The sequence below is a fragment of the Glossina fuscipes genome, unplaced genomic scaffold (assembly GCF_014805625.2).
Source record: "Glossina fuscipes isolate IAEA_lab_2018 unplaced genomic scaffold, Yale_Gfus_2 0, whole genome shotgun sequence".
NCBI lineage: Eukaryota > Metazoa > Arthropoda > Insecta > Diptera > Glossinidae > Glossina > Glossina fuscipes.
The window spans coordinates 14,925,647-14,934,987 of NW_023998414.1; the positions used below are offsets into that span (position 1 = coordinate 14,925,647).

Genomic DNA, 9,341 nt, shown 5'->3' on the forward strand with positions numbered 1-9,341 from the left:
AAAAGAAATATCGAGTAGTCAATTCTTTCTAACTAAAAGGAGAAACTCACCAACGATAGCGTATAATAATAATTAATAATAATTTTTGTCGTAAGCGCTATTATTTTTGTTTTCTATTTATAATCGAATTTAGGAGCTAAATTAATCTTATTTGTTCTTCACTGATATATTTGTTTGAAGGAGTTTTAGATTTTGCACCAGTTTTCGGAATAAAAGAAAGAAGCGATTGGAAAAATCTAGAAAGTGTTTCGATTTATACTCATTCGTAAAAGAAATAGTAATTCTCACTCTATTTCTTTCTCGGACACACAATTTTACAATAACAATACCAGCAATTCCCTAGTGCTGCCAACCAGCAGAAATTTCTAGAATTAGAAAAGGATATCGCAGACGAAAAGAAGAATTAATGCTACCAAATTTCCTAAATTAAATTTTTTTGTAAATTGTTATGCCTTAGTTGGCACATGCTGGAAATAAATGAATATGAATATATTTAACAATTAATAGAACATACTATCAACCCTCACGGTGTGATTACCAACCTTCAATGTAACACAAAATTCAAAGTGCGAATAAAAAGTTTTTATCTTTCGGGAGAGCTATTTTATATTCAAAAATGTTTTTTTTTTTTTGCTTTGTGAATACTTCTAAAGAAAACTACTTGAGCTAAACTGAAATAAAATTTGTGTATTCTACAAAACTTTCAGTTTAAATCTAATACTATATAGAAAATAATAATGAGGTAAGAACCAAATAGCTAACTGTTAAAAGAGCTTCGTAACTCATGAAATCTGTTAAACATATTCATTGCAAAATGCAAATTGCCGTCGGCATTGCAAAATGAAAAAAGATCAGTAGGAGGTTTTCCAGCCCTTGAATGAATCACTGGTAGTTTGATTATATTTTTCACGATACGAAACGTGGCCACACTTACCAGGATGGTATTTCATAATTGTTTGCCATAAATAAATATGTCAATTAAATATAAATTTTAAAATTTTATCTTTTCAAGTTTTCTTTTGTGATATTGTCAGCTAACAATCGGGCTAAGTGAGCTCTTTGACTGGCTGTTGAAAATTTATTATTTAATCATAATATTTAAATTATTTGTTCGTTTGTTTGCAGGGTTGACCCTGGGCCATTTCTACGGAGAATTATTTATCGCATAGCAAATAATCAGTTGGCCGTGTATTTGGTAGTGCTTAATTCAGCATCGATTTTATTTTTCAACCTCTGAAAGCGGATATCGATGATAGCATTTTTTTTAAATATTGATAGCACTTTTTGCAATAAGAAATGCTACTAATTTGGTTTTATATTTAATCAAACAGCTGCTTTCACTTTGATTGCAAGTCCTCATTAAAAATTTGATGAATATATAAAGTTGGCAAAAAATGAATAATTTATTAAAATACTTCAGAAAAGTTCATACAACAACAAGTAGTTTATTTGAAAATTCTTGTAAATTCAATAACCTGCAATATCGTATAGCTCAGGCTGGCCAGGCTGGATTCCATAACAGCGCGTCTTTAACTGCGAAATGGAATAAACAGAATCTTGGTCCAACTAAATGGCCTCTATATAATAAAGTTGTACATCCCCCACAAAAGCCTGATGAGGAACCTAGGAAAGGGGTAATTATTCAATTAGCATAAGTAAAGAAATAATATTTACAGTAAAAAAAGTAATATTTCTACAGTACGTGTGTCACATGCGCACAAATATCAAATACAGTCCAGATAAAATGTGGTACATCGCTGCATTCGTACGTGGCATGTCAGTGGATGAGGCTTTAAAACAATTAAAATTTGTCCTGAAAAAAGGTGCCACAGCTGTTAAAGAAGTAATAATGGAAGCTCAAGAAATGGCCGTTAGAGACCATAATGTCGAGTATAAGAGTAATTTGTGGATTGGTAAAATGAGCATTAGAAAGATATACAATTTGTTTAATTTCCAATTTTTATTTCAGCCGAATCATTTGTTGGCAAGGGGCGAGTGTTCAAAGGTGTACGTCGGCACGCTCGTGGCCGCACTGGCGAGGTTAGGTATAAACATTGTCATTACTTCGTACGTTTAGAAGAAGGTGAACCGCCTAAAAATTATTATTTGCCCGTACCGCAAACACCCGCTCAACAACTTAATAAATGGCTAGAACAAATGCGTATGCGCAAAGTCGTTAACTCATTGTAAGCTACGGATCGTAATATTCACAAACAATAAAGTCAATTTAAAATGAGTGAAGGAGAATTTTATTTTAAAAAAATATCACGATTTATAGATAGCCACTAAAGATTTATTGGTTTCCGTTCACATCTTGGCTTAGTTCTTTAGCATTTGTTACTTCTTGTGAGAGTGTTGTCGCTACCATTTCTATGGCTGCAACTTCCCTGTTACGTAGTTGCTCATTGAGTTCCTTACTCACCACTAAGCCTGAGAGCTTTGTTAAGTTAGCGACTTTAGCCAAACCAGCATCTTTACGACGTTTGGATTTGACGGATATTTTCATGATTTTCCTTTCGACATGACCCCTCGCTGAATGTTTTTTTAAATTTTGAATCGAACTAAAAATTTTTTTACACTCCGAGCACTCAAAACGTTTGCCTTCATGAGCAGTTAGTATATGTTGTCTCAGATTTCTTTCGTAGCTATAAGAACGTTCACAACCCCCGTAAGGGCATTTAAAATTTCCACCTACTTTATTTAAACTATCCGCCAGCAAATGCTTGGAGGCTACATGTGCTTGTAACTCTCCTGGTTTTGCATACATTTGTACGCAATATTCGCATTTGTAATGTGTTCGCCCATGTTGTTTCTCTTTGCAATGCTTCAAATACGAAGACCATTTATCAAATTGCACATCACATGTCGGACAGGGATAAATTTTGCAAAATTTTTCATGTTTTGCCCACTGCCATTGTTGATAGAAACCCTTCGAACATTTATCGCAATTATAAGGATAGACGCCAGTATGCTTGCTAATTTCATGTCGCCGCATTTTCAATTTTTGCCTAAACTTTTCCTTACAGTACAAGCATTGATAGACTTTTGGATTTTCATGAACTTCACGTATGTGACGCCGCATATTAGTAAGGCTGGTAAATAATTTTTTGCAGGTATCTACCTCGCAAAGTACATTCTTCAATGGTTCTTTATTTAAGCGTTCATGCGTATTGCGAATATGCCTTTTAAGATGGGTAACAATGGAATATGACTTCTGACATTCATCATAATGACAGGCGTGCTTTTTCTGAAAAATAGCAATACGAGTAAAGAAAAATCCTGATATATACTTTAAGCGAAACTTACAATTCCGGTATGCTTGTATTCATGCCTGTCCAAATGGTCTAGTCTCTTAAAGCTCTCTTGACAGCCCTCAATGCTGCAATAGTATTTTGGCCCTGTGCTATTGCGGCGACGTTTCATTATGGACGTTTGTAACTGTAAGGACAGCACATTTTCTAAATCGCTGCTGTCGGAATTAAGACTTGGTGGCATCGTGTTGTATTGTTTAAATAAATGTTTCTTTTTAGGTTTAATATACGCGTGTACTTTTGAAGTTTTCAGAGAAGCGAAATTCAAATTACTGTATAAATTTCGCAAGGAGCTTCATGTTGCAGTTGAATCAGCTGACCTAGGCAACAACCCTGTTTTCTTTCTTTTAAAGAAGAAGCATCAGAGGTTTGCATCTGGCAAGAATAAAAATTAAGGCAAAAAGTATCCGGTAAAGTGGCAAAAGTAGCAAAGCAATTGGAAAAACTAATCAGAGAAAAGCAAAAATTAATTTTTTTTTAAGAAACTTGTAAAAATTGTTACGAAAAAATGGAATATGAAAGTGTGCTTTTAATTAAGCCCGAAGTGTTTATTTACAAAATTCCACCTAGAGCTAGTAATCGCGGTTACAGGTAAATTTTTACAATTGAAAAAAGTTTATTGCAGGAAGTATTGTTGTTATTGTTGTTGCAAATTACTTTACGCTAATTTCGTTTTAATTTTTAACGCATTCGCTTTCTGCAAGAAAAAGTGAATATTTAAAACGCCCTTAATTTCATTTCTTGATCTGTCATCGTACAAAAGTTGTTCTTACATTTTGTTTATGAATTTTTCGTTCACATACATTTCGGTGTCCGTTTGTATGTATATTTGAAATTTTTGCATGTAAACTTTTCATTGTCATTTCGTTGGTGTGTAGTAGTATGGCCTACAAGGTTAATACGTCAACAGAAACAATTTAAACTGCCAAACCAAACATTCAATCGTGTATAATGTATCGGTCATCCATTATGCGTTGAAGTTAAATATTTATTGATTATTTCATGTTGTTCATTACTAAAAACCTCTTTGTTGATCTCGGATTATTTTTTTTTACAATTTCATAAGAGCTGCTGATTGGAATTTAGGTGAACCCACTTGGACAGGTCGTATGCGTTTGGTCGCCAAAGGTATTGTTTGTCATTTGAAATTGGAAGATAAAACAAGTGGAGCTTTATTTGCTAATTGTCCCATCGACACCTATCCAGGTGTGGCCATCGAAGCCGTTTCGGATAGCTCGCGTTATTTTGTTATACGAGTACAAGATGATAATGGTACGTGTTTTCAAAAGAATTTGAATGCACTTTCATTCCCTCTCCTTTAAAAAACTGTTTCCTTTCATTGAAACGACCACCAGGACGATCTGCTTTTTTGGGTTTAGGTTTCGGTGATCGTTCCGATTCGTTCGATTTGAATGTAGCTTTACAGGATCATTTTAAATGGGTTAAAAATCAAGAACAAATCGAAAAAGAGAAAACTCAGCCCAAGCAAGAATTAGATTTGGGTTTCAAAGAGGGTGAAACTATCAAAATCAATATGCGAATTACGGTAAATCTTCGTATAATTAATAAAATCGTGTAATAAATATTTTAAAAAAATCAACAGAAAAAAGATGGTTCGGAAGGTGTTAGTCGTACGGCCAAAGCAAAAACTAGTGGCGGAATATTACCACCACCACCTGGCAATTTGGGTAAAATCGCACCGCCGCCAGCGAATGCTGCCAGTTCAACACGTCAAAGTCCGGGCACTTCGCCAGCTCATAAGCCTACTGGTAATAGCACTGGTACAGAATGGACAGACTATGCCTCAGCCGGGTAAATTTTATTTAATAAATTATGTAAAGAAAATTTATTTTTGAAAAATTCTTTAATAATTTAGTAATAACTCCGGACAAAATCCAACGCCACCTCAACAAAATACTAATGCAACAGCAAATGCAAATTGGGTGCAATTTTAATTCTAAGCAGTAAAGCTATACATTAGAAATTTAAATATAGATAAAACAACAACAACCAACAAACAGAGGATATATTATGCGAAAGAAAAAAATCAATAAACAAACCATTTACCCTAAATGATACAATTAACGTATAAAAACGAAAAAAATTAAATAGTTTACATGAAATTGCAATTAAAATATAAAAACAAAATAAAAGCAGTAAAAGAATACACATTAATTGAACACAAAAATATTAAGAATGATTTGAGTTCGCTGTCAACTAAATGCAATTCTGACCCAGCGGTGTTACATTATCTTTCTCCGTAAATCTAGTTGTGAAAACAAATTGGAATCTCGCAAACCTCCCTTGGTTCCCTTGGTCCATTTTTTCTCATGTAAAAACTTTTTTTCCTGAAAAGAACATAATTTTATTAAAGTTTTATGATTTTTAATATCTTTTATTTCTGTTTGTACTTACGCTTGCGTGAAATGTGTTGTTCATTGATTAAATAAAAGCAAATTAATTATTGTAACGCCGAATGTGAAGAAAGATAAACGTGTACCCATTAGCTTAAATTTCTAGTTTAAAAAATATATAAACCAATATTTTGCACATTTAAAACATTCCTAATTTTGTGTTTTTTCTTTTTTGTAATTAAATATATAATAATTATTATGAGAATTTAAAAGCAAATATATAAAAATAAAAAAATACAATTTAATAAGAAATTTATAAAATTTATTTTTTCAACAAATACAATAATAATTATATTTTCTAAATATGAATTAATGTAAAATATTGGAGATTATTTAGAAGAAAACATATATACATACATACATATGTATGTGTAAATATATATATATATACATATATATGGATATGTAAACGCATATAATAAATTGTAACTTTATGAAATGTATATCAATTATACTCTTGTTTAATCTTCTTTCAGCAATGCTTATCGGTTCGAATTGGGCTATAAGGGGAAAAAGAGTTTTTCAAGCAACTTGGTTCCAATCTTATCAATTTTTTAATGTAATTCTTATAGATTTGAGGTTATGATTAAGTTCCCTACAATCAAAATTTACCGTCTTTTTCTTTTAGTGTTCCGCCCGCGAATCAACAATGATATTGAAATTCCAATTAATTTCCAATTGATTCTAGCTCTAGTGTTAATGAAATCAAGTAACGAGTTCGGCCAGGGTCGAATCTCGCATATCCACTAATATTAAAATTTTAAGCTTTGGTGAATCAGATAAAATGTATCTCTCACCTTTTACTTCCCTAAAAGGTATGACGTTCACCGCTATTAATTTAGAGTTAACATACTCAGCTGTTCCCATTCTATTCTCTCCACGAGTCCTTTTATTTGATACCCATATCGATATCGTTTAATATATAAAAAACTTGTGATCTACTTTTCATAGTCCGTTATCAATCTCTTTTCAAAAATGACTCGATTTCAGGTCTTTATTTACCTTACGTTACATAAATGTAACCAGAAGTTAACAGCAATTCAAAGTATAATCACTGATATCCGACAAATACTGAATTTCAAGATGTGTAAGAATTAGAAAGCAAAATTCGTTCAATTCACCCCTACGGCTTGAAAAGTAGTACCAGATGTGGTTGTAACAAAATATATAATGGATGTTTGTAATAATTGAACACGTACAAAACTGGAACCCGCACTGTTTTGACGCATTATATGCAAAAAGTATGATAACATATTTTTCTCTAGGGAAAAGCTGGAAAAAGGAAAATAATTAATAAATAATTATAAAGAGCGAGTTATTAAGTGCTGCTTACTGATCATATTTAAATTTCCGCTATATTTCTTAACGATTCTACAAGCAAACACCGAACGCGGAAAATACGCGAACTAAACTTATTTAATTTTACAAGTTAACCTAAAATTAGATCGCCATAATTTTTATTATCAAATTAAATAAAGCCCTCGCTAAATTCCCTATTGAAAGGCAAAGCACAGAGTCGCTTATAATAAATAAATGGTTAAATGCCCAACTTTACAACTTAAATGGTAACGCCATTCAGCTATGTTAAATGTCCAACTTAACAGAAAACAATCATTTAACTCTGTTAAAATGCACATCGAATAATAATAATAATATGCTTTTCAACATTCGGTTTTTATGCTTCAATCAAAAATAACGTTGGTAATTAATAGCCGATTTATGGTTTCCACATAAATCGGCCCTAGATTCTTTCCTTTTTTTTGTACATTTATATAAAAAGTTCAGTCTTACTTCTGTAATTCGAATTTCAATAGAATACATATGTAACAGTATTTTTTACTTTGATACTTCTCCAACTTCTCTTCTTTGCAACTCTTTCAAATTAAAATAATAAACAACTGTTTAAACAGCTGGTTTTGTTGACGAGACAATTATTAGCGTAGAGCAAAAATTTTAATTTTTATTAAATACTTTAGCAAACTTATGTATTAAACGTGAAATTATAAAAGAACAAAAGACAAATAAATAATGTATACACTATTAAATGGTTTCTATAAATATTTGACACAAAAAGATGAATATTGCGTTGTAATACTAGGTCTGGATAATGCTGGCAAAACGGTAAACACAAATGAATTGAAAAAATAAAGGTCAATTATAGTAAATAAATCGAAAAATAATGCTTAAAAAAATTTGTTTAGACCTATTTAGAGGCAGCTAAAACAAAGTTTACCAAAAATTATAAAGGTATGAATCCGGCAAAAATTACCACAACAGTGGGCTTAAATATTGGTACCATTGACGTGCAAGGTGTTAAATTGAATTTTTGGGATTTAGGCGGACAACAAGAATTACAGTCGTTATGGGATAAATATTATCAAGAAAGTCATGCAGTTATCTACGTTATAGATTCCAATGATAGAGAGCGTATGGAAGAGTCAAAGGTTATTTTTGGTAAGAGGAAAGAGTGATGGAGAGAAAATGTAAATTATTTTTTCCATAAATGTTTCTTTTTCCACGCTACAGATAAAATGATAAAAAATGATTTATTGTCGGGAGTTCCTTTGTTGATTTTAGCTAACAAACAAGACTTACCCGATGTTATGGGCGTAAGAGAAATTAAACCGGTATTTCAACAATCCGGAACACTAATAGGCCGTCGGGATTGTTTGACAATACCAGTGTCGGCTTTAACGGGGTAAGTATTCATACCTACATTTATTTTTATCATGAAATAATAAGAACTCTTTCCTACTACACGAACAGTGAAGGTATTGACGAAGGTATTAAATGGCTCGTAGAAGCCATAAAACGCCATTCAATTGTAAGACCACCTCGTGTAAATGACTGATAGTTTCTTTCAATCTCTTGATAAACTCAACTCAGATGTTATATTCTATTTGTTTTTTTATGTTCATTGCGTAAGGGTACAAAATGTTTTTTATTGAGTTCAGTTCAATGTTAAAGACTTTTATTTCTTAACTGCTTTTTCTTTTTTCTTTTTAGTAATATTAAGTATTACGAATTTTATAATTTTCTAAAAAAATAAAAAAAATAAAAAATTTAAGATGTGTAAAACATAAAGGGAAAGCCATAGTCAGCGACATACAAGTAATGTTAAGATGTAAGTATAAGCAAACTCCCTTTTTCAACGTTTAAGTAAATTTCCTTTTCGTCTCTAACTTTTTATATAAACATTTTGTATCTTTCTTATCATTTTTTGTAAATTCTATACAAACATAACAATCGTTAGTTGGTTGATAAGACTGCTTTTTACCTTCCATTAATTGTGACTGCAAACCTGCATGTGTTGTTAGTTCTCATTATTCTGTGAACCTTTCAAAGATAAGCTAAAGGCGCCAGAAAAGAAGTGAATAGTCATTGGCAGCGAAAGTGTAAGAAATAGTCTAATATTTTGTCATTTCGAATGAAAGAAAATTGAATCATTTTATTATTTGACCTAAAAACGATTTGATATAAAAATTATTTTCGACAACTTTATTAAAGTTATTATGATTACGTATGAATGTATAAAGGCATGTGTTTTACAAAGTTTTATTGCTATGGAATAAATTCAAAACAGAGAAATAAAATATTTAAAAAATATATATGTATA

General features: G+C 31.5%; 4 protein-coding genes across 7 annotated transcripts; 3 read left to right on the forward strand and 1 right to left on the reverse strand.

Moving 5' to 3' along the window:
* Positions 1-991: 991 nt before the first annotated feature.
* LOC119641327 (39S ribosomal protein L22, mitochondrial) lies at positions 992-2,236 on the forward strand. The gene is made up of 4 exons (XM_038039918.1): positions 992-1,050; positions 1,126-1,634; positions 1,700-1,913; positions 1,970-2,236. The coding sequence occupies exons 2-4, from the start codon at positions 1,395-1,397 to the stop codon at positions 2,188-2,190; spliced, it is 675 nt and encodes a 224-aa protein (XP_037895846.1). The 5' UTR covers positions 992-1,050; positions 1,126-1,394; the 3' UTR covers positions 2,191-2,236.
* Positions 2,223-3,659, reverse strand: LOC119641307 (transcription factor IIIA). Its single transcript, XM_038039899.1, has 2 exons — positions 3,307-3,659; positions 2,223-3,247 (listed from the first exon to the last, which is right to left on the reverse strand). The coding sequence occupies exons 1-2, from the start codon at positions 3,493-3,495 to the stop codon at positions 2,294-2,296; spliced, it is 1,143 nt and encodes a 380-aa protein (XP_037895827.1). The 5' UTR covers positions 3,496-3,659; the 3' UTR covers positions 2,223-2,293.
* Positions 3,660-3,724: 65 nt separating this feature from the next.
* On the forward strand, positions 3,725-5,461 carry LOC119641317 (NECAP-like protein CG9132). The gene is made up of 5 exons (XM_038039908.1): positions 3,725-3,902; positions 4,378-4,583; positions 4,667-4,857; positions 4,915-5,123; positions 5,188-5,461. The coding sequence occupies exons 1-5, from the start codon at positions 3,820-3,822 to the stop codon at positions 5,264-5,266; spliced, it is 768 nt and encodes a 255-aa protein (XP_037895836.1). The 5' UTR covers positions 3,725-3,819; the 3' UTR covers positions 5,267-5,461.
* A 2,189-nt stretch (positions 5,462-7,650) lies between these two features.
* On the forward strand, positions 7,651-9,318 carry LOC119636549 (ADP-ribosylation factor-related protein 1). Of its 4 annotated transcripts, XR_005247157.1 has the most exons (6): positions 7,651-7,846; positions 7,927-8,179; positions 8,252-8,423; positions 8,492-8,652; positions 8,732-8,849; positions 8,979-9,318. XR_005247157.1 is itself a non-coding variant. In XM_038032164.1 (5 exons), the coding sequence occupies exons 1-5, from the start codon at positions 7,754-7,756 to the stop codon at positions 8,574-8,576; spliced, it is 513 nt and encodes a 170-aa protein (XP_037888092.1). In that variant the 5' UTR covers positions 7,651-7,753; the 3' UTR covers positions 8,577-8,750. The 4 variants fall into 4 exon arrangements, 2 of the variants coding, with proteins under 2 accessions (XP_037888092.1, XP_037887918.1); XR_005247160.1 differs by having other exon boundaries at positions 8,252-8,646; XM_038032164.1 differs by lacking the exon at positions 8,979-9,318 and having other exon boundaries at positions 7,927-7,972; positions 8,063-8,179; positions 8,492-8,750.
* The last annotated feature ends 23 nt before the right edge of the window (positions 9,319-9,341 follow it).

Excerpts from the sequence above, each read along its gene's own strand:
- LOC119641317 (XM_038039908.1), top strand. The coding sequence starts at position 3,820 with ATGGAATATGAAAGTGTGCTTTTAATTAAGCCCGAAGTGTTTATTTAC. Across the intron at positions 3,903-4,377 it reads GCTAGTAATCGCGGTTACAG|AGCTGCTGATTGGAATTTAG; the intron begins GTAAATTTTTAC and ends CAATTTCATAAG. Across the intron at positions 4,584-4,666 it reads ACGAGTACAAGATGATAATG|GACGATCTGCTTTTTTGGGT; the intron begins GTACGTGTTTTC and ends AACGACCACCAG.
- LOC119641327 (XM_038039918.1), top strand. The coding sequence starts at position 1,395 with ATGAATAATTTATTAAAATACTTCAGAAAAGTTCATACAACAACAAGT. Across the intron at positions 1,635-1,699 it reads ATGAGGAACCTAGGAAAGGG|TACGTGTGTCACATGCGCAC; the intron begins GTAATTATTCAA and ends ATATTTCTACAG. Across the intron at positions 1,914-1,969 it reads TAAGAGTAATTTGTGGATTG|CCGAATCATTTGTTGGCAAG; the intron begins GTAAAATGAGCA and ends TTTTTATTTCAG.
- LOC119636549 (XM_038031990.1), top strand. The coding sequence starts at position 7,754 with ATGTATACACTATTAAATGGTTTCTATAAATATTTGACACAAAAAGAT. Across the intron at positions 7,847-7,926 it reads TGGATAATGCTGGCAAAACG|ACCTATTTAGAGGCAGCTAA; the intron begins GTAAACACAAAT and ends AAATTTGTTTAG. Across the intron at positions 8,424-8,491 it reads CCAGTGTCGGCTTTAACGGG|TGAAGGTATTGACGAAGGTA; the intron begins GTAAGTATTCAT and ends CTACACGAACAG.
- LOC119641307 (XM_038039899.1), bottom strand. The coding sequence starts at position 3,495 with ATGCCACCAAGTCTTAATTCCGACAGCAGCGATTTAGAAAATGTGCTG. Across the intron at positions 3,248-3,306 it reads AATACAAGCATACCGGAATT|AAAAAGCACGCCTGTCATTA; the intron begins GTAAGTTTCGCT and ends GCTATTTTTCAG.